This window comes from Panthera pardus, unplaced genomic scaffold (genome assembly GCF_024362965.1).
Source record: "Panthera pardus isolate Hobbes unplaced genomic scaffold, ASM2436296v1 HiC_scaffold_10, whole genome shotgun sequence".
NCBI lineage: Eukaryota > Metazoa > Chordata > Mammalia > Carnivora > Felidae > Panthera > Panthera pardus.
The window spans coordinates 5199722-5225975 of NW_026526655.1; the positions used below are offsets into that span (position 1 = coordinate 5199722).

The window sequence follows — 26254 nt, forward strand, 5'->3', positions numbered from 1 at the left end:
GAGGCACCTGAGAGAATGACATCTGCACTCAGGTATCTTACGTCCTGGAAGCGGAGGCAAAGGGCAGGTTCCCCGGCTGGCACCGAAGTCCACAGCTCTCAGGGGACGCGGGAGCTGCTGAGCACGCGGGGCCGCGGTGAGCCAGGGCGTATGTCCGGCCCAGAGGTCTGGCCTGCACGTGCTGTTTTCTCCTTGCCACGTCCAGGAAATCACCCCTCATCCTTGGTATACCCTCCCCCGAAAAGGTAAACATGCCCAAACTCCCCACACACCAAGATAAAAGGTGGCTCTCCAGCGTCCTGCTGATGTGGCATCAGGGCAGGAAGCGACAGGGACACTGACCGTCGTCTCCCACCCCTACACCGAACCCCACCACGAGCACTTTGGTGAAAAAAAACCTCTGTGGGAGCAAAATCTACACTACAGGAGGAAGTCACACAGGGTTCTCTCCCCTCCCTATAAATAAAAGAAAGAAACTCTCCAGAATATGTGGAGCTGTCGAAAAAGACTGACAGACAGAAGTTTCCAGGTTTACTCTTTGGCCAGAGAACAAGTGAGTAATTTCCCTGAGCCAAGCAAAGGTTAATCAACAAAGAAGTTCGTTAAGTTGTCCTGACCCTGAGCTCAGGCTGCCAGGCAGTTAGTCATAAAGAGCTGGGTGGCATTTTCGGGAGGGGAGAGAAAGTCACATCCCCACGGGGGGGGGGGGGGGGGGGGGTACGGTTTCCTAGAAAACGTTGGGGACAAGGAGCAGACAGAGGCTTGCACAGCCCCTCACCTCGCCCTCCCGTCTTCCTTCCTCGTGGAGAAGTACTGGGTCCCAGGGAGCGCACAGGTCCACACACCTGCGGTGTGTGCTGTGGGGGGACCGGGCCAGCTCAGAGCTCTGCATGCAGATGAGAGGCTGGGAGGCCGGGCCGCCCTGGGCACTGTGCTGCATCCCTGGTCGCCACCCACCAGATGCCACTAACACTCTTCTCCAAAGTTGTGACAATTCAAAACTTCCCCAAACATTGCAAAGTTGCCCCCTTCCTCAGAAGCACCGGGAACCAAGCAGGGAAATTGAGGCCGGGGGCTCTCAGCGTGATGCAGAGGGTGGGGACCGAACCGTCGATGTCTGCCAGAGCCTTCTGCCCACCTCACCCCATCACCTGCGCCTCGTGTGTGCTACAGAGGCACCTACAAGCCAGCTCGTGGACTCTGCCCAGATGCTTTTAATTTTTAATCTCCTATAAGCACCCAGATGGGTCTGATTTTTACGGACATGAAACGAGTATGGTCACAGCTCCTCTCCCTGGGGTGTCCTCCCGTTTCCCACTCTGCCTCTTCCCCACCTCGGCCTCACCCCCACATCTCGCGTTAGTACAAGACACGCCCACGACACACAGACTCCGCATCCTCTTCCTGAAGGACAGGTGCTACCCCCAAGCACTCACTGCCAGGAGCCTGCCGAGCCTACACCCTAAGTGGGGACCCCCACCCCGTGGGTGGGAGCATGAGATTAAACAACAGATTTGGAAAAGTCGGCTGGTTCTTTACAAGTCAGATATACACCCGGAGCACCTGGGCCGCTCAGTCGGTTGAGCGTATGATTCCCGGTTTCAGCTCAGGTCATGATCTGGAGGTTTCGTGAGTTCAAGCCCGGAGTCAGGCTCTGCGCTGGCAGCACGGAGTCTGCTCGGGACTCTCTCCCTCCCTCTCCCTCTGCCCCTCCCCCACTCGTGCTGTCTTGGCTCAAAACAAACTTAAAAATTTTCTTCCTGATAAAGAACGAATTTACATACACACCTACCACGCCAGTCCCAGGTACTGACCAAGGGACACGCAAGCATGTGAGCACAAGAACTGAACGCGGATGTTCACGGCGCTGTATGTGCAAAAGCCAAACCCTGCAACCACCACGATCAGCGTCCATCAGAAGGTGAGTTGCTGCAAATCCACATAACGGAATCCAGTCAGCAACGAAAAGGAACACACTTGTGACGCTCCCAGCAAGCCGATCAAATCTCAAAATCACCACCGTGTGTCAATGCAGTCAGCACAGAAGGGGTCTGTTACCGCGTGATTTCATGTCTCTTAAGTTCCAGAAAACGCGAACTGACCCGGAGGGCCAGAAAGCACTCCGGTGCAAGCAGACGGGGGCAGGGAAAGGGACGGGTCGCGAAGGGGAACAGGCGATTATGTGGGGAGACGCACGTGTTCAATATCCTGATGGTGGTTTCGCGGGCGTGTCTGTCAAAACTCATCACAACTGTAAACTTCAGATTCGTGCAGTGTCTCTCACGACCTAAATCTTAACTCTCTGAAATTGCTGAAGGAAACGTGTGCAGAAAGAGCACTGCTGCGGCTTTGACAGAAAGTGCGGGAAACGTTCCATCACGTGAGGGCAGGCGTCCTGCCTCAGCTCGCGCGGACCGTCCAGCCGGGGTGGGGGGTACCCTCAGGAAACTGCACTGCTGCTGGGCCGGAAAGGACAGGGGGGCCCTGGACTTCCCAATCACCCGGCGCGAGGCCCCACCGCCCCTCAGGAGCCCACGGCCCGGGCAGGACGCTGCGGTCGGCTCCCTGCACGGACGGTGCGGGGAGTCAGGCCCGGAACATGGCAAGAATCCAGACCATCGCCAGCCCCGGACGGCAATCGCAGGACACCATCCTGGAAAGTCAACCACCCACCGCACGACCCGGGTGGGTCCCTGCTCGCTCTGCAGCCCACGGCCCGATCTGGAAGAGAGGTGGGGCCGTCTGACCCGCCGGACCCACCCCTGTGGTGAAAAGCAAATCCCGTGCCGAGCTCTGCTGCCCCGTGAAAACAGCACCGCTGTTTTCGGTCCGGCTGGGTTCGGTCCCGCCAGCTCAGCCACCTAACTCTGCGTGACCTCAAGCAGATCCCTTGGATTCTCAGGGTATCAATTCTGCCTATTATGCTAATTATAGCCCAGAGGAAAAGCAGCTTCTATTTATACATGTTAAAAATTAACTGCGTGCTAGCATCTCCATTATTAAAACGTCACCTAATTTGAGGGGCTTAAATTTAAGAGCCGTATTTCCAACCCACCCAGATTAAAGGTGCTGCAGATTTTCTGAGCTCGGGTGAAGTGTCAGCGGACACCAACTGGAAACCGTCCCTGTCCCAGGCGGCGAACCCGTCACTGCAGGCAGCCAGCTCTGCCATCGTCTCTCCTCCTCCAGCAATCAAAACGGCCAGCCAGTGCCCGGGCACCCCCAAACCTCAGCAAGGGAGTACAAGTGACCCAGCGCCTGCTCCCTTCTTCACCACCTCAGTAGTGATTAAAAGGCGAGGTGGGAATGCGAGCTTCGAATCACAAACCGGAACCTGCAAGACGGTCCACGAAGGGGGAGGCCCCCTGTGCCCCTGCAGACCTGGCTGGGGCTGATCTGAGAGGTTTCCGCCCTGTTTCATCAGCACATCACGACCGTGACTCCCGAGTTCAAATCCTGAGTCGGCCAGCTCCTGGGCGCGGGTGCATTTGGGCCTGGCTTTAAACTCTAGGCCTCAGGCTCTTGACCTGTAAAATGGGGGTTCTACCACCTCTGTCCCCGGGGGACCTGGATAAAATGACACAAAGCAGGTTTAAGCCCTGATCACGGGGTCCCGGGCACGGCTCACGTTCACTGAACAGCTGGAGCTATTATTACGGGTTTTATTAAGTGAAGAAGAGGAAGGAGCTGGGAGAGCGGTCGTGAAATGCTTCGTAGAAATTTCTGGAATCCGGAGCGGGAGCAGCTGTCAGAGATGCCTCCAGGCAACGGTGTCATTTACAAGGCAAACCCGTGAGCCGCCCGCCTGACTGCCGGCGCAGAGCTGTGCCCAGGTCGCGGGGAGACCCGGACCCCCGCAGCGGCCTCGGCCGTGCGAGCCTCTCCCCGGCGGTAAACGGCCGTTTAGGTCTCCTCTTCCTAAAAACGAACGGGAGCTGACGTCTGGAACGGAACTGCCAGGGAGGAGGGTGCGGAGGCTGCTCGGCCAGTCGGCACCGGTGCCGGCCTGGCACAGCGCACGGCTCGTGAGTGGCCGTGAACCGACCGCCTGCCCGATTCCCAGCTCGCTTCGCTTCGCTTCGCTTGGGGCCTCCCAGGTACGCAAGCTCGGCGTGGAAACTGGCCACGAGTGACCGCCAGCTGATCCCCAGACGAGAGAGCAGGAAGTTCTGGGGAAGGGCTCGGCTCCAAGGGTCGGCCCAGCCCAGTAGGACCTGGCTGCCTGGGGCTCTAGGGACAAAGAATCAGCAAGAGGCTGTTGCCGCCGAGGGTTCCCTCGAGCTCAGGGAAAAGCCTAGACAGAATCTCCCCGAGATCACAACGCTCGTAGAGAAAATACCAGGAAAACACACTCTAGCAGATTCCGTCGGCGGCCGGCTGGGGCCTCAAACGTCCTGTCCATTCAGCCCCCTGCCCACTGGCCCCTGGCTCCCCATCTCCGTGGAGCGCGGGGGGGAACCGGCCAGCGTGGATCTGGGTTGGGGAAAACAAGTCTAAGTGCCCGGCTTGCGTCGGTGGCCTCGAGGCTCGGTGGCCCTGCTCACGTGGACGCAGCCCCTGACGGCTTCCACTGAGGAGTGTTCCCAGGGGCACGTTTTCAAACCAACAGAGAAACCCTTGGTCAAATAAACTCAGGTTTCTGATTACGATTCCTGTTTTTATGTCCAGAAAGCCCCAAAAAGGCAGTATCATGATCGCTAAGGTTTAAGTCATGTTTTTTAAATATTGGAACCCAAGCTCCAGAAACCCCAGGATCTAACAGGACTTATGTAACAAGAGCCAAGGCAACAGTAACCATGGAAAATGGACCTTCCAAACACAAGTTTCTGGAAAAGTTCACCGCAATTAGCTTTACGTGGTATCTTCCTAAAGAATTCTCAGGCAGGGACTGTTTTCAGGAGGAACGTGTGGTTGCAGCAGGGTGGGGAACTGTGCTCTAGTGGGAGGAGATGTACACCCCAGTGTAGACCGTCCACACACTTCTCCACCGCCCACCCTTCCTGCGAACAAGCCACTGGTGAGGTGGCCAAGGTTGTTCTCAGGATAAAACAGGGGAAGACTCCCTCGTGCATTCACCCACACACACACCACACAAAGGAGAAGAGGGAGGGATGAACAGGGGGTCCGTCTACACAGGGGTGGAAAAGGCAGACGTCCCTTCACCCCTGCAAAGTGGCCTTTAAGATAAAGCCCCAGAAACAAGAGGCTTTTTGGTACCAGGAGGGGAGCAAGCAGTAAGGAGAATCTGGGCTGCCCGTTAGGAAACTACCCGATGAAACGTACGAGGCAAGTCTTCTGGAAACGTCTTCCACCATGATAACCCACGAACGAGACTGGAACGTTCTTTCGCACACTGAACCGGAAGAACCCAAGTTTCCCTGTCTCACAGCAGAGGACGCGTTCAAAAGTCAAGCTTTTCCCACTGCAGGGGCCGGAGGGTAATTGTGAGAGAGGGAGGGGAACTCAGAGCCACCACCCTTTCTTCAGAAACTCAACCCTTCCCTCGTTGAGTGACAAAGAGGTGACAACCTAGACACGGTCTGCCATAAATCCCCCTCAGCTCAAAGCCTGCTCGCGCTAAACACAGGACTGTGACAAAAATGGAAACCGAAGCCGGGGCTCCGGCCAGAGATTTTGGACGCACGGGCCCATTCGAGCAGAAATCTGGCATGGAAACCAAGGCAGGGGCTGTGAGCAGGGATGCTGAAGTCCTGAGAAGAGGAGAGTGGAGTCCGACCGGCCGGCAGAACCCGGGCCGGCCCCGAGGGGACTCGGCGACACGCACGCGGCAGCAGAGGGCTGTGGTGGAGCCTTGCAAGAGGATCTGGGAAGGAATCTGCTGACTCAATACCCCCAAGGCCGCCGGGGTCCACGGCCGCAGGGTCCAAGGCCGCGGGGTCTGGGCCAGCTCTGGGCAGGATGTGGACAGCACTGCAGGGGGCAGATGAGGTGGAAGCCGCCGACTATCAGCCCCTGTGAGGTCACGGCTCGCGGACAACTCAGAAGACAGGCCCCGTTTGCGTCCACTCTGGAGAACAGGAATTTGGGGCCAATCAGGTTCTGTAATTAACACTGCAATTAACAGGGCAAAGACAGGGATCACACTGTAATTCAGCTCCCAACTCAGGGCCAGGATGACTCCAATTCTGGAGGCTGCTCCCTAAAACTCACGAGCCAGGGAGGTGATGGAGAGCTTAATTAGACTTCTCGGATGTGCCTGAAAACCTGCCGTGTAAGTCGGCACGTAATAGACTCATTAATCGCACCGGCAACATTTACCATGTGCTCGTGATGACCTTGACGCACTATCATCAGGTCAGACAGCCGCACACCTGCTTTCCACCCTAAGTATGGGGGACCGGGGGACCTCGGAACACTGGAGGTCAGTACCCGTGAGGTTCCGTCCGCTCACCCCGGCACGCGCCCAGGTGTCAGAAGCCTTCAGCAGACGTACCCCTGTTACACGAGGCACACTAGTGCTTGTCCCTCCACGTGCTCCATGGGTTCCACACACACACCAGTGTGTCTCCTTCCCTTTGCTGGGTATTACTCTCCTGAGTGGAATCTCACTCGGGAGTTTGCTGGAGGAGGGATACTCGGATGAGACCATTCAACACAAGGCCCTAGGGCAGGCTGGCCTCGTCGGACCATCTCCTCCCCACCCTTCATCCCCACCTCCCCCCCTCCACCTCCACCAGACCCGGTCATTTTGGGGGACGATGAGTCACGGATGAGGCCGCAGCAGCCACTCCAGAGACAGGAGGAAGCCTGAGATCAAAGTTCAATCGTATGGATTCTGAAACTGAGGCCCAAAGGGACGCGTATTTGCCAAGAATTCCATGGCCAGTCACTGAGGTGGGGGCCTTAGATCCCCAGGCCTTACAGGCCACAGTCACCATGGCTGTGATCCACTATGACATCATTCGATTTCCAGGGAAGTGGCCGCAGTATAAACCAGTTAAGCAAGAAAACGCCTGTCTTGCACATCAATACATCGGCCACGTCGAAAACCACGGTCCTTTGAGCCACCCCCCCCACCCCCGCAAAACCACTGAGGCCGGAGGAGGGGCTGCCCTCCCGAACACACACATCGAGCCGCAGAACTCAACTCAGAGTTCAATTCAAAGTCTCCTTTTGGGTTCACATCTAAACTGAACCAAGACTGGGGTGCCCGGGTGGCTCAGTTGGCTAAGTATCTGACTTGGTTTCGGCTCAGGTCATGATCTCACAGTTCGTGAGTTCGAGCCCCACATCAGGCTCCGTGCTGACAGCACGGAGCCTGCTTGGGATTCTCTCTGTCCTCCTCTCTCTTTCTCTCTCTCACACATAACCGTAAAGAAATAAACTGAATCAAGATTAACACAACAAAAAGCTGTCCTTCCAAAGCACAAGTGAAACTGACTTCCCCTGCAGAATGAGACCCCCGCATGTGGGACCCACACTTAGTAAGGGCCTTGACCCCACTGTGCCGACACTAAGCCTGGAACCTGACACCACGACACCCTGCCTGGCACTGTTTCTACAAATCCTTTGGATTCCTAGCCCTCGTCGGCCCAGCCTTGGAAAACTCTGCATTCTATAGAAAGAGCTAGACAGCAACCCTCTGGATGGATAGAGAGAGATACAGCACTTCAGAGTAGAGAAGCAGGGCAGTGAGAACAGAGCAGCTCCCTCTACACGTTCCTTCAACTCTTCTGTGCGTTTCCAACTGTTCATCACAAAACAGTGGGGAAAAGAGCGCCTCCCAGGGCTGTGGTTAAGCCACAAATTTCATCTCTTAGTAGCAAAACGCCTTGTTCGTATGAATCCCAGACCCTAGGCTAGTGGCATATCCCCCTCCCTAAGCAGACCCCAGAAGGGGGTGCGCCTGGGGTGATGGTCTGTCAACTCCGTGAGCAGCTCGACACAAAGAGCCCCGATATTCATCTCAACAAGTCAGGGGGTGCCGATCTCCCCAGACGAGGAAGACCACAGCACTCTGGGATTCTTTCATTCCAACCAGGCAGTCTGTGAAATGAAAAATCTGAGTGCCCCACAGCCGACATGCCATCAGGAGCAGACGGTGGGATTCTAGAACGCGGGCTCTCACGTCTGAGTCTGGAATTCTGAACCACTTTCAAGAGGAGCTGCGCTGCCAGCACATCCGGACCTCACCTGGCCTCCAGGTGGGGCCGCAGAGACTTGTAGGGAGAGGCACAAAACACCCCTGGCCAGGATTTCAGCAGCACCCAAGCCTCTCTGGGCAAGCTGGGGGTCTAGGGAAACAGTGTGGGGCCTGGGGAGTCTGAAGCAGGGAAAAAAAAACCCTAGATTTAGATGATGGGCAAAATGAGATTAAGTAACCTTTTCATTTTACTCCCCAGCATGAGGACAAACACAAATTGAGAAACATTGGTAAAACTGAAATTTTCCCTTTTTTTAATGACTTTTTAAACATTTCTTTTAAATATTTATTTAGAGAGAGAAAGTGGGGGGGGGGGGAGAGGGAGAGAGAGCGAGCATGCGAGCAGGGAAGGGGCAGAGAGCGAGAGGGAGAGAGAGAATCCCAAGTAGGCTCCACACTGTCGGCACGGAGCCCGACGTGGGGCTCAAACCCAGGAACCGTGAGATCATGAATCTCTGGGCTGCAATCAAGAATCAGATGCTTAAGTTGACTAAGCCACCCAGGCTCCTCAAAACTGAAATTTCCTAAGTGAAAAAATTGGAACCTGACTTTTCTGTGGCAAGACCGTGAGATTCCCTCCGGCAAAGATGAGAGTTTTCCAAGGCCTCCTGCTGACACGAGATGACGCGTCTGTCAATGACCCCCTCCCCCATGTCATCAGCTTCCCACCTTCTGGGGCTCAAGCAGGGCACCCTCTGGGAACCCCTAGGCCTCTTCATGGCGCCCCCTGTAGGTCGCCTAGCCCACTACGCACCCGGGCCAAAGCACATACCTGCCCGGTCTACGCACGGCAAATGGCCCATTCCCCTCTGTAGTCCTGGCACCCGGCTCCACGGGTCTATGGATTCAAGCCATTGAGTGAAACTCACCGACACCCAACAGATAGACACAGACATACGCTCGGTATGCGCATGAACAGACAGTTAGATGTAGCTACAGGCGGACGCATCACTCAAGCATCATGTGGTATCCACTCTGAGAAAGGCACCGCCGGCCAGGAGGCCGCCGGCGGGACGAGCAGGGCCTCAAGGGCCACCACAGTCCAGGCTCTGTGAGCCACAGCTCGATCACAGAAGTCCCCGTGTGCACCGGTTCAGCTCCTGGACAGAGAGGCACAACAGCCACGCTCCCAGGGGGCTCACGTGCAGGTGCCTCGGACCCCCATCCAAGAGTCTGCGGAGGAGGGAGGGGCCGCGATGCACCCCGGATGCCCGCCTCTGGGCCCGTCCCACAGACGGGGCGATTCCTGACCGACATATGCAGACCAACCCCACAGGGACAGGGTCCTCTTCCACAAACCCTGGGTACCTGCCGCGCGTGGCCAAGCACCTCCCCCGCCCAAACCTCAGGACATCGAAAGATGGAATCCCCACCACGCGGCCCCACTCTCGCGTTCCCAGGATCGAATCCCAGTCTCTCGCCCCCCCTCCCCCCATCCTGAGGCTCCCACACGGCTTCGGGCCTGCGCCTCCATAAGCATCCCACGAACCTGGTCTCCGTGTCCCCACCTTCCCGCCCAGACCCCCACCCTCCGCCACAAGGGCCGGGAGGCGGTTCCCAGTCTCGAGCCCTCCCTGCCATTCGCCACGACCGCAGCGACCGCAGCGGCCAACACAGCTTCCAGGCTGCACGGCCGCCGCTGAGCGTCACAGCACTGCCCTCCCCACGCAGAAATCCATCACCAGTGGTCTCCCGCTGCCCAAAGTGCTCTCGACCTGCTCTCTGGGGCTTGTAAGGCTCTTCTCCCTCATCCTGGCCTCCTCGATTCTCTGGAAGCTGAGGATTCAGTGCAGACGTCTCGGTCCTCTTACCCACCGGCCGGAAAGCCCTCCGGTGCCTGATTCCTACCCGGCTTCCAGGTTGGGTTTAATCCCATCCCCTGGGAGGCAGCCCTCCCTCCCCCCACGCTGCCCGTGATCTCAGGTTGCATCCCTGTGGCCTCCTGAGCGAGAGCCGGCGTGTGCCGGGAGAAGGCTCAGGTCCCACACATCTGCACACCTGAAATTAAAAAGTTCCCCTTTGCCACCTTGTAGGTGCTCAATAAAATCCTGTGCCTACTGCTTCTCACACTAGCCACTTCCCACGCTAAACAGGGAAGATAAACAGAGCCCTCCCACCCCCATCCCTCAAAATAAACATTTGCTCTGTGAGGCCACTGGAGAAGCTCACACACTTCCACCCTTATGAGCTACCAGGTATGGCCTCAGCGGGCCTCTGTGGAGGGAGATGGGCAGTTCCGGGACACAGCAGAACGAACAAAGAAAATAACCCCTTGAGAGTAGCACGGTTGGCAACACTTAGCTTTTGTTTCTTTCCTGCCTTGCACGTAATTGCTACAAACAGAAACTGAGTAGTGCTAATACCCAACTATAAGGCCACAGAACAGTTCAGGCCCAGAGTAGAAAATGAGTTTCCTTTCGAATGCCAACACAGATCCAAGGGTTATCTAAAACCCAGGATGGATGTGGGGAGACCAATGCTGGCCAGGCTGGGATCTGGGATCGGCGGGATAGAGTACCCCAACTGATTACTAATTTGCCGAGAGCCAGGGAGAGCTGAAAGGGGCCCGTTCTGGTCTCAGGGGAGTTGTGCCATTCACGTTTTAAAGAAAAGTACTTCCTGGTGAAGGATTTCACTCAGGCAGCTCCCTATTTACAGAGCTGTAATTATTCAACTCACAAGGATTTAACAGCTCGTAGAAAATCCGGAAGTCTAAGACAGTGCCGGAAATTTATTAGCCACTTAAACATTTGTTTATGAACAAACAATGGAAAGAACAAAAATCAAAGGACGAATGCAGCACCTAAGCCACCTGAGTGTCATGTAATGAACTCTGAACAGCAATGAAAGGTCTCTCCAGATAGGGGCTGCCCACCAGATACAGTGGTTTCATGATTGGTTGTGTCCAACCAGAGAGAACAGGTAACACGACACAGCTCTCCACTCCCAGGCACCTGACAGGAACCAAAAGTCAGGCACGAGAATGTGCACAGAGGCGCTGTTGTACCAGCAGAAAGTAGGAAACTACGCAAATGCCTATCAATGGTAGAACAGACTAAAAAAACAAAGGCGACCTTTAACTACATGCAACACAGATAGGTCTTGCCTTGCTGACCACCTTCTGGTTCTTGATCTGAATGCGGGTTACACACATATGGTCGGTTTGTGAAAACTTCCTCCCTTATGACTCGGGCGTCTTTCTGTATTTATGTGCTATGTAAAAAAACAAAATAAAGAGTTCAAAAAAATTAGGGAGTTTGAAGTGGTCTCAATCCCGGCAATCCCAAACTTGAAATAATAATAGCACGTGGGAAATGAGAGCCCCAGACTTGCCTGTTGATGCCGAAATTAAAACAATGCTCTTGTTTGTTTGTCTGAAATCAGGTTCACCAGCCTGAGCTACCAGGGGCCTTGTTAGAACAGGAGACGGAATCACGGCTCACAGCAGCACCCCAGATCCTTAAAAACAACAACAAAGGGTGGGCAGGCAGGCTTACGGAAGTGCCCTCCCTGGAAAATATGCCAGCTCTCCCCCACAGAAAAGGACAACTGGAAACACAAACAGCTGAACCTCAGGGCCATCGGCTCTCACCAAATCAATTTATTTTTCAGTACAAAAGCTAGCAAGTAATTAGCTTACCTATATTACCAAATCTTGCTGAGGACCACCGACCACCCTCACACAGACAGCATGCTTCTGGGCTTGTGTTTCAGGAGTAAAAAGCCCGTTAGGGAACTAAGTTGGGTCTTATTTGGTTGAAGGCACTGATTAAAAAAACAAAACAAAACTTTCTAACTAACTTCTTCCTTTCCCCGATACTGTTGGTAAGTCCCTTTTCAAGTGAAACTCACTGAATTTCAACTACACTTACTTCCTAAAGATGCTCCTCTCCCTTGAAGACTATCATCTGAGAATATGGTAACGCTAGCTTTGGTGAGGCTGTGTCCTAAGCTGGAAATCAGTATGGTTCTCTTTGCGAAAGCCCGCTGAATGTTGACATTTCTAAGACCAAACATAAATCGCTTGTGAACATGGCCGGTAATTATTTGGAATTCTTCTCCCAGAACCATGAAAAGTGTTTCCCACCCTTAAAAAATGAAAAATAAAAAGCAGCTTCTAACCACGATGCTAATGACAACCAGACGGCATGAGCAGTTTTAAAGAGGAGACAGTTGCTTGTGTAGAAACACTGTACAAATACTCCAACACTGCAGCCCAAAAAAAGACAATCCCCATCAAACAGCGGGAGAAGTGTGAAATTTGCAAATGAGCCCCTGGTTAAACAAAAACACCAATCTGTTCCCAGACAGCTTAGGGTGGCCACCTGTTCCGGGCTGGTGGCAAGTTCTGATTACCAGTGGAAGAAACAATATCTAAGCAATGACAGCCCCCCCCCCCCCCCCCCGGGCCCTGGTCCCCACCCTCGAGCCTATATTTAGTCTGCTCTTCATGGAAAACATTCCGGCCTCGCACAGAGACAAGCTCTTGGGCTGGTTATTCAAAGGGTCCATTAACAACCTCTTCTGGTGGGGGGTGGTATTTGCTCTCCCTCCCGCACAAGCCCCAGAGGCAACCAAAACACCCCCTTCTGGCCTTGATCAGCTGTGAGCAGGAGCCCAGGGAGGTGGAGGGACTGGGCCCAAACTGCCCTGTCTCTGGATGGGTCATCGCTGTATCTTGGGTAAGTCACTCCACACACAGCCCTGCAAGCAGGCTTCCCACACTGTTAGAAGAACCAAAACTCCCCGTCAGCCCCTCAGGGGCACGGAGCTCCCAGAAGAAGGGGGTCCAGCGCCACTGCACATGCAGAGCCTTGCCCCCATACCCTGCACAAAAATAACAGACGCTGCAGAGATTGGAGATTAATATCTGCACAGTGCATTTTGCGTCTCAGAGAAAGGTACTTAACAAAGGGAAGGAATTATGCAGCTAAGCACCAGATCAGAACCCCCGAACCCTGGATTTTAAAAATAACTAAGCCTGATCCGCTTTGCCAAACTCAATCACTTAAAGCAAAGGATTCAAAGGATCTGTGGTGTCGGGAGAAGGGGGCTGGGGGACGCGGGTTTGTTTGAATGTTGAGAAACACGAGACAAGATCAAATCAGTAGTTAAAACAAGCCAGAGCGAGACTCACAAACTATAAACACCTGTGGGGGACACAGGAAAAAAGGATGCAAACTAAGGGATTTTAGTCTTAAGAAAAGAAAAAGCCTGCTTTGGGACAAAAAAACACAGTGGTCGTAACAGGGCCACACGTTCTGTTGCAAAGGTTCCTGCAGCCGCTGTGGCTGCTCCTTGCTTCTGAGTCACTTCCTTCAGGCTCCCTGACAGCACCCCCCCCCCTCCCCAAGCTGCTAATAACACACAGCTCTCCTCTTTCCCTGAAATGTTCTTGTAGCTCCAAACCAGCGATACCAAAACGCATCATCTGCCAAATTATCAGAACAAGGGAATACTGAGGAACCCCATCTAAATACATCACACACCGGAGGGCACGCACGCTAAATATCCACAATCTCCGAGAAGACAGGAAGGAAGGTCCACAGAACAGCAGACTAGGACTTAAAGGACATGGGACATCAGTGGTCCTAACTCCCTGCAGGCTCCCCTTGATGATGTCCATCCCACCCATCCCCCCCCCCCATCTGACTACTCCCTTCACAGGGCACTCCTCATCGAGGCGGTAGTGTGGACATCGATGTCAATTCATTCGGAACCAGCTTTAACTCCCTCCTCCACTAGGTTTAAGTTCTGTGGCCCTGAGCAACTCCCTGGCAGCTGGCCCTCCCCTCACCTGTAACCTGCACAAGAGGAGCCTTGGAGAGCAGGGCCCAAAGAACACGCCCCTTCTGCTGGAGCTTTTCCATCCACAGTGACGCTTCTCAAAGTGCGGTCCCTGCACCAGCAGCACGGGCAGCCTCTGGAAACTCGTTCGAAAAACACATTCTTGGGCCCCACTCCAGACCTAGAGAATTAGAAACTCAGGGGCTGGGGGCCAGCAATCTGCTTTCCCAAGCCCTCCATGTAATTCACACGTTCGGCTTGGAGAACCGGGGGGCTCTCCGTGTTATAATGAAGACGCTACATTATGTCAGCTGCCTACGTCTGACCTTTGCTTACACCCAACGTAAAGAAACACCAACGTTTTCTGGAGAGCCTGGCTGAAAAAGGTGTTAGGATTCAGCAAGCAGATCCTTCCCTTTCCCTCCACACACTAAGGAAAGCTCACTTCCGCCCCAGACACCACATGTAGCTGGACTCATTTCCACCCAAGCCAAACCCCGTCGGATCCAAAAGGTGCCCTGCCCTAACGTCTGTACTCCTGCAGCAGGTTTCAAAACACCTTCCACTTCTGCCAGAGGATAAGTGCCATTCATACAACCAATGACGGGCAAAAAGACCCAAACTCCAGAGAAAATGTTAGCCCCTCTGGCAAGCAACCCCTGGGCATCCTGAATCACTGAGGAGATTAAAAAAAAAAAAAAAATGAACAGGACCTTATTTCTGCCCTCGAAAAGCTCCCAGTCTTTCGGGCTGGAGCTGAGCCAAAGGAAGCCGGGGACACAAAGCAGGGGGCCTGAGTTCTGCCTGGGAGAGGTAGGGGAGACACTGCCCTGAGCCAGGTTGGGAGGGATGCCTGGATTGGGGAGGACTTAGATGCTGGTAAGGTATGAAATTTAACCTGGAAGCCAGAACCGCCAGCCCGTGGAGGGAGAACTATTTTTAAGGAAGAAACCGCAACATTTGTATCAATAACTAAAAGGCCCCATACCTGCACCCTTTGATTAAACTTGAAACATTTCGAATACAGTCCATACTGGCAGAGAAAAATTACACTCATCCAAGGCAGGAAGAAGGTATTTGTTCCCCAGACACGTACATATGCAACAACCAGATTAAATAATCTTCTGTAAAAAAAAAATAAAAAAAAAAAAAATAATAAATAAATAAATAAATAATCTTCTGTATGGAAACCAACTCTTACAAGTTCTGCCGTGGTAAGCAAGGCTGCAGAGAACGTAATACCTGCAGCCACATGCCGCATCTCAAACCCTTCTCGCCTTGGGCGAAGGGAACACGGACGTGGGACGGTTTGCACATACAGCCCGCAGAAACCATCAAGAACCAGGACCTCTATCTCCAACTCACAAGGCGCTACGGAGACAGCGGAGGTCACACCAACCCAGGTCAACTCTCTGGGGCAAGTTTCCGACCCTTTCGGGACCTCAGGGGTGGCATCATGGGATCACCAACAGCATGATGGGAGACGACATGGGGGAAGCACGTCTCACTCTGCTGTGCACAGATGCTCGGCAATGCCGCTGGGCCATGGGATTAAGTGGTCCCTCGCCCCAACTTCTCAGGTCCCCCCCTTGCTGGCGCTCGGGCCTTGAAGCCTTCTGTCAAAGCGCCCTCACCGGAGCAGAGCTCTGCGGGTAAGGACCAGGCCACTGTGCCTCTCCGAAGCCTTCAAGAGGAAGCCACACAAACCAGCGGCAGGGCCAGTGGGGAGCCTGGTTCCCCCTAATCTGCCACCTGTTAAGGGTGGTTGGGAGCTCAACCTCTGGCCCAGCTCAATGAGCCTGTGTGTTGTCATTCCCCACCACAGCTCGGCCGCTGGCAGGCTGAATCACAACGTGCGATGCTGAAAGACGCATTATCCCTAAGAGAAGGACAAGTTTCATTTAACAAGGAAGGCAGCTGGCTCATTTACCTCGGCCCTGTCAACCCAACACACTTTCTAAAGGAGAACCCGAGGCGGGGACCCAACAGGTTGTCCACCCTGGAAGGAGCGGTTCCGGACTCATTTCCGGGTGTGGAGAATACCCAGGCTACAAGCCGCGTTTCAGAGCACGCCACACCCCTGTGGGGAACCCCGCAGATCTGATCAGGTAAATGTGAAAAACAGCCATGCTTCCCTAAAAGCCAGAGATCTGGCAGAAAAAATAAATCTGAGTCTGAAATGAAAACTGGAAAAAAATACCTTTTTTTTTTGGGCAAGGTAATACTTTAAAACAAAAACAGAATCACATTTCCCATGCCCACAAACAGGGTCACAGACCCATTCTTATTGGGGAGTCTTGGTGAGCTCTTTCAAATGAGATCGTGCAATTCAGCCCATCACTGAGACATTTTTCCGATCCAGACCCACTTACGATCACCTTGAAATGAGCTTTGAACGGACGTTAGCTACACATCATTCCCTTTGACAAGGCCAGTCCTCAGGCCAACAGCAAAAATTCCTGGAAACGCCAAAAAGAAAAGAAGAAAAAGCAGGAAATTTTTAAATAAATGATGGCACAGCCAAGTGCTGGATTATCACTCCGAGAAACTGTCTCTCCAAAGTTTCTCGTAACAGTGGAAAGTGCTCCCAACACGTTCACCAAGAAGCTCTGAAACTGAATGTGACGTTGTGTACGTACACACAGGGGTTGGGGTGGCGGTGGGCCTAGCTGGATGGTCTCTGAGATGCAGACTGTTTTCCGTTTGGCGGGACAAACGATTTTTAAACTATCTGCTATGATGTACACATACTTTCCTGGTGGGAAGTGGCTCTATTTTAAAATTCAGGGGGCGCCTGGGTGGCGCAGTCGGTTAAGCGTCCGACTTCAGCCAGGTCACGATCTCGCGGTCCGTGAGTTCGAGCCCCGCGTCAGGCTCTGGGCTGATGGCTCGGAGCCTGGAGCCTGTTTCCGATTCTGTGTCTCCCTCTCTCTCTGCCCCTCCCCCGTTCATGCTCTGTCTCTCTCTGTCCCAAAAATAAATAAATTAAAAAAAAAAAAACGTTGAAAAAAAAAATTAAAAAAAATAAAAAAATAAAAAAAATAAAATTCAGAAAGACATGTACTTTGCCACTGTATCACCCTAACCCGCAAGGCTCTCGGGGCAGATCCGTGCATGCTCTGAGTTAACTCCGCCGCTCCAGGCACCTGCTCCCTTACAGCACGGGGCTCCTGCAAACAGCTGTTGTCTCTGGGCCCCGTGGCAGTGCTCTTGGTTTCAGTAAGAGCGAGTAACCCAAGCCCTGCACAACTACACAAAAGTGTTTCTGCACAGTGTTCTTTGCATAGCAAAAAATGTCGCCCTGCCAGAATTGACCAGTCCTCTCCACTTCCAAAACACTAAGAGCACAGACATAAATCACAACCGTACCTTAAAACTGGCACAGAGCAGGAGAACGTGTCATTATCGCAAACGGACTGGCCTTCCGTGAGAAGGGGCAGTGGAAGGTGCTTTGGGAGGCTATAGACCGAGGCTCTCCATTCAAATGATCCTTTGGTTCAGACCAGACTGAATGACCTCAGTCAAATTATCCCTCCTTGAACGGCCATCCTTTACCACACGAAGATAATGAAGCTGCCCCACATTCTCACGGGTTGCTGCGGGCCGCACAATGAGATTACAAATGCAAGAGTATTTCTGCTAAAATTCTATACAAATGAAAGGTGGTATCATTGCTGATAATAAGGCAAAGAACAGAAGAGCATTTGAATGGTTCCTAAGCTCCGTTCACAGCCAAATGCAAAACAGACATTCCTTTTTCTAACAGAAAAATAACAGCAACATCAAAGCCCCAACTAGGATTCGTTCACTGATTCTGAACCTTATTAGAAATGACAAAGATTCCAGCCAAGAAGGGGCTTAACTTGTCACATGGTAAAGGTACCAAAGCAAGCTACCAAAAACCACCATCTAGGAACCACGTGATTTTTTTTTTTTTAAGAGAGAAAGAAGCGAAAAGAAAAATGTAACCACATCCTCTTGCTAGAAAGTCAGGATGCTTTGCTGGGAGTGCTTGAGACCCCAGAGCCTGGCTTCAAGAATGAGAAATGAAAACGAGGCGTCATGAATCACTCAGCTAGAGGTCTCTGCACAGCCACTAGGTGCTCTCGGTCAGGTGCATTCAATCCTTGTCTCGAGCTTTCATCATGTTTCATCAGACTTCTGTGGATGCAGCCAGAGAGCTGCAGAGAAACCAGGGAAACAGGCCCAGTGAGTGCCTCTCTCACTTTGACCACCACAGAGCCCGGGTTCCGGCTCTAGAGGAACCTTCATGCAGTATCACCCAGGCCGTCGGCAGGTGCATGCGGGTCCCACAGCCACCCACAAATCCTGTCGGAGGTACGTGGGGAGTCTACCTCTCGAGGAATCTGGAAACATCTTACTTACATCGCCAACAAGGCGGCCGTGTGGTCTGACAGCCAGGTCCCACACAAGGCTGGAGCACTGCTCAGATCCTCCCAGTGAATTACGGAGTCCCCTACGGACATAGCTGGCCAATCAGCAGCCCGGCCGGGGCACTGTTCAAGTCCGTGAGGCTGCCAAATGCCAAGAAGGTCAGCACCACATCCACCCTCCCCATCTAACTGGCCAAGCGTCAAAGCAAGACACTCTGGGGCCAGTTGCACAGAATGCACGATGCCAAAGCAAAGCCTTCCTGTGGTCGATGCCCCTCACAGATGGAGGGGGAGCTGGGTGACTGCCTGCAGCCAGGCTTTTGGACAATCTCCTGCCAGGCCTTGGAACATTCTCAGTGTTCCTCAACAGCGGCCCTAGTGGCCTTTGGTTACGACAGTCTGTACCGCTGCCCACCCTGCAGGCCTTGTACCATCTCTGGCCAACCGAGGGGGAAAAACTGCTGACTGAGCGTGGCTGGGGTAGAACTCCACACTGACTGCCCACCTCGTCCCCCAGGTGGATCTCCGCCGGACCAAAACGGACAGGGCAAGGAGACAATCCTGAAGCCTAGTATCGGAGAAATAAAAGCCGTCCCTAATCCCAAGAGAACACAGGCCCAGGAGAGGCAGAGCTCCGCACCTCTCCTGTAGCCACCCTCGACCAGCGGGAAGAGTAAAGGGCCTTCCGGGCGTGTGAAAGTGAAACCCAGAGACTGAGGGACCCCCTGTCCTTCTGGTAGGGCTCCTCTTCTAATACGACCCAAGGCTTTTGGGAGAAAACACACTATGGAGACCAGCCTTTGCACAGAGGCAGGTGGACACGCTCCTGGATGTGACACAGCCTGCGACCCGGGCTGGCTGTCTGCAAGGGCTCCATTCGGCGGCCTGCACAGGGCCCCTGAGTGGGGCAAAGACAGGAAGGGGGCGGCCTGGCCCCAACTAAACACGCGGGCCAGAACCGCCAGCCCAGCAGCACTTCTCAAAACGTCTCCAGCGTCTAGCAAAGACGCTCGGCCCTGGCCTGGTAACCTGCCACGGGTCCGGTGGCACCAACCCCTCCGGCTGCCTCCCCCCACCCCCACCCCCCGCCCCGCCACCGGTCGGGTCACTAGGGCGGCCCAGGACGCGGCAGCACCGAGCCACTTTCACACAGGAGAGACTCCGCTGCCCATTATCAAATGAACGCCGCCGGTCCAGCCTCCCCGGCCGAGCTGGCGGCGCCCTCGGCCTCCCCCCCGGCCGTCGCCCGGCCTTGCAGGACAGGAAGCAGGGGCAGCCGCGTGCCACGGCCCGGCGCGTGTGTACACACGCACGCACACACGCGCGCGCGCGCACCCCGCCGCGCCGGGGGCGCCCGCTCCCCCGCGCTTTCCAGAAGCCCCGCGGCGGCCCGGCCCTCACCTTCGATGGCGATGACGTGCTCCCGGATCTGGTTCTGCAGCACCGGCTCCTCCACGCGCTCCAGCAGCTCGTAGATGGAGTAGATGTTGGGGTGGACCGACTCGAAGCGCTGGATCTCGGCCCGGATGGCAGCCGAGTTGGCCAGCTGCTGCTGGTAGTTCATGGTGCAGGCGCCGCGCCCGGAGCCGCGCGCCCCCCGCCGCCGCCGCCGCCGCCGCCGCCCCGCGCCCCGGGGCCCGCGGGCCGCCGAGCCCGGGGCGCCGCAGCCCCCGGGGAGCCGGGCCCGCCGGCGGCGGGCGGAGGAGGCGCGAGAAGAAAGGAGCGGGCGGAGCAGGCGCGGGGCCGGCCCGCGGACTCAGTTCATGGCCGGGACGCGCGGCCGGCGAGCGAGCGGGGCCCCGGCGCCCCGGGTCAGCGGGCCCCCATGGAGCGCGCCGCGGCGGGCGCGGCCGGCCCCGGAGGAGGCTCGCTCGGGCGCCTTCCTGCGCCGCAGCCGCCTTCCACCCCTAGGCGCTGCCCCGCCGAGCAGCCATTAAAGCCAGGCAGCCGCCGCGCTCCGAGCGCCGGGGCCGAGGGCCGCCCCCCTCCCCGGACAGTGGCCGCGCCGCTCCGGGCGCCCGGCCGCGGCGTGGGTCCGCGCGCTGCGTGCTGCGCCGCCCGCCGCGCCGGGGCCCCCCGCGCCGTGCCCGCCGTGCGCCGCCCGCCGAGCCGGGACCGAGCCGCAGGCGCCGCGCAAGCCGCGGAGCCCGCTCCGAGCGCCGCCCGCCGCCTGCCCGGCCGGCCCCCTCCCTGGCACGCAGGGCTCCGGCCCACGTCGGCCCCGCCTCCGCCCGCGCGCCCCGCCCGCCCGCGCGCTCGCCGCCCTCCGGCCGCCGCCGCCGCTGCGTCCTCCGCGGCGCTTCCCAGCGCGCCGGATCCCGGGGAATTGCGCCAGGCTCCGCCCCGCGCCCGCCTCTGGGCTTCCTGGGACTTGTAGTCCGCGCCGCGCCGCGCCGCGCCGCGTCCCTCCTCGCCGGGACCGCGGGTAGGCAGGGGGCGCGCGGCCGGGGCCGGGGGCGGGCGGGGGGCGCGGGGCGGTCCCGCGGGGCGCACAGCCCTCCCCGCGGGCCCCTGCGCTGCCCCGGTGCCCTCGGGACCGGGAGGCGGGGCGCGATCCCCCCCCCCCCTCCGCACCCCCGCGTTTTCCTTTCCCAGCGGCTGGCTCCGGAAGGCGCTGCGACCCGCCGGTGTCCCACGGCCGGGCCGGGTTGGCTTGCCCCCCACCCGCATTTTTTAACTTTTTGCCTCTTCAGAAAGTGACCTGAGTGCTTCCCCTTAATGAGGGAAGTTTCTTCGCGAAGGCGAGAAGCCGCCTTACCCGGGGGGGCGTGGAGTTCACACTCCACGGGTGAACTGAAGTTTAAACGTGGGTGCGAGGGGGGATGATGTACCACGGAGGCTTACTAGGCATCCTTTCCCCTTAGACAAAAGGGCTGAGAGGTATGGATTCTACGGATCGTACTCCGCCGGCTCCGAGTGGGTCCCCAGTCCCTTGCCTGTGAACCCCCACCGCAACCCCCGCGTAAGCCCAGCCCCGGGACCCCGCGGAGCCGGACCGCACTGCAGCAGCGGCCTCGGCGCGCAGAGGGCTCTCCCCGCAAGCAAATGGGGTCGTTGCGGACGTGCGGAACACCAGGGCCAATCGGCGGCCCCACGGGGCCCGGTTTGTGCGCCCTGGGCAAGTCCCTGCGCCCCACCCACCCCAGTGGTCCTTTGGAAACCGAACAACGCCTCCCAGCCATCCCTGAGCAAAGCCGGCTGAGCCTTCCCCAGGTTCGCCTGCACCCTGCATATTGCACCCTGATATCCAGCCTCGCTGGGCTCACAAGCCCCCCCCCCCAGACAAATGTGCCCATCATCTTTGGCATTCTGAGCCTTTGCTCCTGCCCTCCTCCCGGTCCCCAAGTCCCGTCAGGGTTCCTGACACACTTAGAGTTCACTGCTCCATCTGTGATATGCCTCTGGCTTTTACACTTATTGTAAGTAACTAATAACCGGGATGCCGGCATGTGGCCTCATTTTACTTAACCTATCAGCAGGCATTGGTCACTCCCTCTCCTGGAAACCCCTTCTTCTCCTGGCTGCTGAGATAACGTGCTCATCAGGCTTTCCTACTACTTCCCTGGCTTCTCATCCCCTTTTGTGATTCCTGCTTGCTTCCCTAACCTCTGAAATATGGAGGGAGGTGGGGCTTGTCCCTGGGCCTCTTCTCTTTTCTGTACGCAGTGATCTCTGTCATTTGGCTTTGAATATCACACACAGTACAGGTTCATGAACCTCAGATTCATCTCTCCAGCCCAGACCTCACCCCTGAATAACAAATGCGTATCCAACTGCCTCTACATCTCTGGGACGCCCACTGGCAGTTTAAGTTCAACATCTCAGGCTGAACTCTTGCTATCCCTTCCCCCTGCTCCTCCTGAAATCGTCCCCATCCCACTTCTGGGCAACTTCTCTCTTCTGTCTGCTCAGGGTAACAACTTGGTGCCATCCGGGATGCCTCTCCTCTCATGGCCCAGGCGGTGTCAGCTATACTCCAAAAGATCCAGAATCCCACTGCTCCTCACCACACCCTGTCACCACTGCTGTGTCCTCATCACCTCGCCTCTGGGTTATCGCTAGGTGATTGATCTAACCATCCCTCTCCCTGCTTCTTACCTTGAGCCCTTACAGTCTATTCTCAATAACAGTCTATTCTCTGATGAACCTTTTAAAACCTAAGTTCGGTCATGTGACACCCCTGCTCAAAACCCTCCCATGACTCCCATCCCACTCAGAGTGAAATCTAGCTCTCACTCTTGCCTCCGAAGCCGTATAGGCACCAGTGCCTGTCAAAAGCTATGCAGGGTCTGAGCATTTCCCCTACTGGTAAGCTAACAAGTTAGCGTGCTGCAATGTCATGGATGCCTGCAGAAGACAAGAGACTCCTGGGTCAGAAACAAAGGACTTTATCATTCCCAGCAATAGCAGCAGCTAGATTATCAGCATTTTCATGTGCCATTTCACCGAGCCCCCTTCCCACAGGGCCACGAGGTCCAGAGGCACACTGAGTGGGTTGCCCTAGAGGCAACTCTGAGCTTAGAGAACCTTCTATATGGAAAGTAAGCGTGTCTGCCCTTAACTGTGAACAGGAAACACTTTCCCCATCTGCCAAGGCTGTTTGCCCTGCAAAGGATCTTGAAGAGGTGTTTCAGGGCAAAGACAGTCCGTGTCTCTGCCCGCAGATGGGCAAAAGGATGAGAGACCAATGAAGGATGGTCTGTCCTCTTTAGCCACACTGTGGACCTCCTTGCTTTCCTTAAGTACACCAGGCACATCCCCACCTCAGGTGTTGCACTCGGTGTTTCCTCTGTCGGGAATATGCTTCCTCAGCAACCATGTGGTTCTTCCACTTACTTCACGTATTTGTTCCAAATCCACCTTCTCAGGAAGGCTTGGCCAGACACCCTGTCTAAAATGGCGTCTCTCTTCACCAATACTTCATGTCTCACTTCCTCACTGTGGCAAGAAGAAGATGCCCACATCCTAATCCCTGAAACCTGTAACTATGTTACCTTTCATGGCAAAGGGCTTTGCAGATGTGATCAACTTAAGGATGCTCAGATGGGGACATTTTCCCGGACCATGTGTGTGGGTCCAGTGTAATCACAAGGGTCCTCATAAAAAGGAAGCAAGAGGGTCAGTGTCAGAGAAGGAGATGGAAGTACAGATGTGGGGGTCAGAGAGAGAGAGAGAGGTTGGAAGATGCTACATAGTGCTGGCTTTGGAGATGGAGGAAGGAGCCATGAGCCAAGGAAAGTACGCAACTTCTAGAAGCCGGAAAGCCAGCACAACGGATCTTTTTCTAGAGGATCCAGAAGGAACACAGCGTTATTGACACACTTCTGGCGTGTAACTTCCAGAACTATAAGGTAGTAAATTTGTATTTACACCATTAAGTTTGTGCTCATTTGTTTCAGCAGCAGATAGGAAACAATATACTTGTTTTATTTTTTTCTTAGCACTTCCCTGGCTGAGACAATACGTACTTTACTTATTTATCTTAGGTAGAGTCTGTGTCCGCCTCTAAAATATAAGCTCCACAAAGGCCAGGATTTTTGTGTTTTGTTCCCTATTTGATCCTCAGTACCTATAAGAAGTGCCCTACATAGCAGGTGCCCAGTAAATGCTTGTCAAACGAATGGCTTCCCCATTAAATTGTAACTTCCATGAAGACAGGACCATCTCTCATCTGCACAGTTGCTTGGTCATTGCAGGAGCAATAAATAGTCAATAAATTAGTGAAAGAGCAAACATCTCTCAAAAAGTAAGACTCTCCTCTTGCCATGCACATAGTAGGTATTCAACAAATGTTAGCCAAATTGAAATGAAAGTTAGTTTCCCCAGCAACACGAGACCCAGTGGCATTCACCAGAAGGTTACTTTAGATTCATTGTATGCAAATACAGCCAAGAATTCTGGCCATTTTTGATATGATAGTCCTTCCAAGGACTTCTATTTATGAGTGAGAACCTCACTATGAGACCAAGCTGGCCCTCACCGTAATGAATTTCTCCTGTGACCAGAAGAATCCAGGAAAACGCTAATAACCATCCCATTCATTCATTCATTCATTGTCCCATTTCCTCATTCAACCAATCTTTGTTCATTTACCTACTAATCCTGGGCAGGGTGCCACGTTCTAGGAACACAAAGATGAAAAAGATGATACCTGCCTTTCATGATCTCACATTCCAGGAGACTATGTGTCGAAGAGGCACTGCTTTCAGGGTTCAGCATGTGAATCCAAGTCCAAGATCATGACCAGAGAGTAAGTGGGGACAGCTGTGGATGAAGGCATCCATGAAGACCCTCCACACACACACACATGAACACTGAGTTCACGCACAAACACATCCCGTGGCTGAGTTAGAGTTGGGTGAGTAATTCTGGTAATGTCTAATGCAAAGTGGGAATTCAGGGCAATTCTGCGGGTGACTGGCCATAGACCTACACGTTCTCTCACAGCACAGCAGTGCAGATTGGGTGGTCCATAGGAATAATTTTACAGCCATAACCTTAAACATCAAAATGCTCCCATCCCCCAAACCACAGAGCTGCCCTTACACCCAGCTCTTCCACCTAAATCATCTCTAAGAAGTGTTTCAGAAAATTCATGATGTATTATGCGTCTTTGGATTTTTTTGTGTGCTTGACCCATTTGCCCAAGCTTGATTTGATTTCGTCGGATTATTTTGTACATATGGTTGAAGGGCTGCGAGATTTTGATTTGGCATGTGTGTGGGCTGTAATATGACAGAGGTCAACTCATCTCATGGGGTCATCTGCAGAGGGCAGTGGGGAGCTTTGGAGAATCAGTGTCCCATAAAGGCTTTGGGCTCCTGGGGAAGGTGGGGAAGAGTCGTATAGAGGTAGGAGAGAAGAGCAGGGACCAGGAGGAGGGGGAATTCAGAAAGTGCCCACATTACATTTCCTCATCTTGCATTTCCCCCAGGACAGATTTTTGCCTCTGGGGAAATGACTCTGGGATGGAGATCAGAACACACCCATAGTGTTTGTAGTTTGGGCACTCGGCTGATCTTGGCTGCGCTGTGCAGGGCCATTCGCTTCTACCCCACGTAGCTCTCATTCTCCCCCTGGCACCATGGGCTAGACCAGGCAGGTACATCTGTTAGTAACAGCGGAAGTTCAAGAGAACAAGCCCCAACGGGCAAGCGTATTTCAAACATCCGTAAGCAAGTCACAAAGCTGAGCCCAGAGTAAGGGGAAGGAAGCATGGCCCACTCCCAGTGGGATGGCCCTGCGAAGTGACTGGGCAGGTGTGGATGAATAATCCTGCTACTGGGAGGCAGCACAGAGTCGGCTCCTAGCCTGGTCTATCGTGCCATCCTTGGCCACGCAACCCCGTGATTCTGTTGACATTGTGTTCATCGGTCAGTCATTTGGCCCAGGGAGGAAAGCAGTGACATGTCACAGGTGGTCATGAGCATGAAATGATATATGTGTCAGGTGCTTTGCAAGGGAGTAAGCGTTTCCGTGAACCTCAGTTTTCCTAGCTGTAAAAGATAGATGATAACAATACCTAAAACACAGCTTTCGGGGCCCCTGGGTGGCTCAGTCAGTTAGACATCCGACTTCAGCTCAGGTCACGATCTCACGGTTTGTGGGTTCGAGCCCCATGTCGGGCTCTGTGCTGTCAGCACGGAGCCTGCTTCGGATCCTCTGTCTCCCTCTCTCGCTGCCCCTCCCGGCCCTCAAAACGTAAAACATTGAAAAAAATTTAAACACAGCTTTCCCAAGTTCCCGTAGCTATTATAGGTGACTGAGTCCGGATCTGTTTTACTCCACTTCCCTAAGGGAATCATGGAGGGACGTTGTGCACCTTTTCTTTATGCGTGACCTCCCAACCATCGAATGCAGCAAGGACAGTGACGCAGGATGTCTGAGAGGGGCTCATGTACAGCAGGAC

General features: G+C 54.6%; 1 protein-coding gene across 5 annotated transcripts in view; it reads right to left on the reverse strand.

Moving 5' to 3' along the window:
* The window catches only part of AGAP1 (ArfGAP with GTPase domain, ankyrin repeat and PH domain 1), a 546313-nt gene extending 526339 nt beyond the window's left edge, over positions 1-19974 (reverse strand). Inside the window, exon 1 of one of the 5 annotated variants that reach the window (XM_019445480.2) lies at positions 19747-19974. In XM_019445480.2, coding sequence (XP_019301025.2) covers positions 19747-19909 — 163 coding nt within the window. In that variant the 5' untranslated portion in view covers positions 19910-19974. The remainder of the gene's footprint in view (positions 1-19746) is intronic. The other 4 variants (XM_019445481.2, XM_019445482.2, XM_019445483.2 and 1 more) reach the window with 4 other exon arrangements.
* Between the last annotated feature and the right edge of the window lie 6280 nt (positions 19975-26254).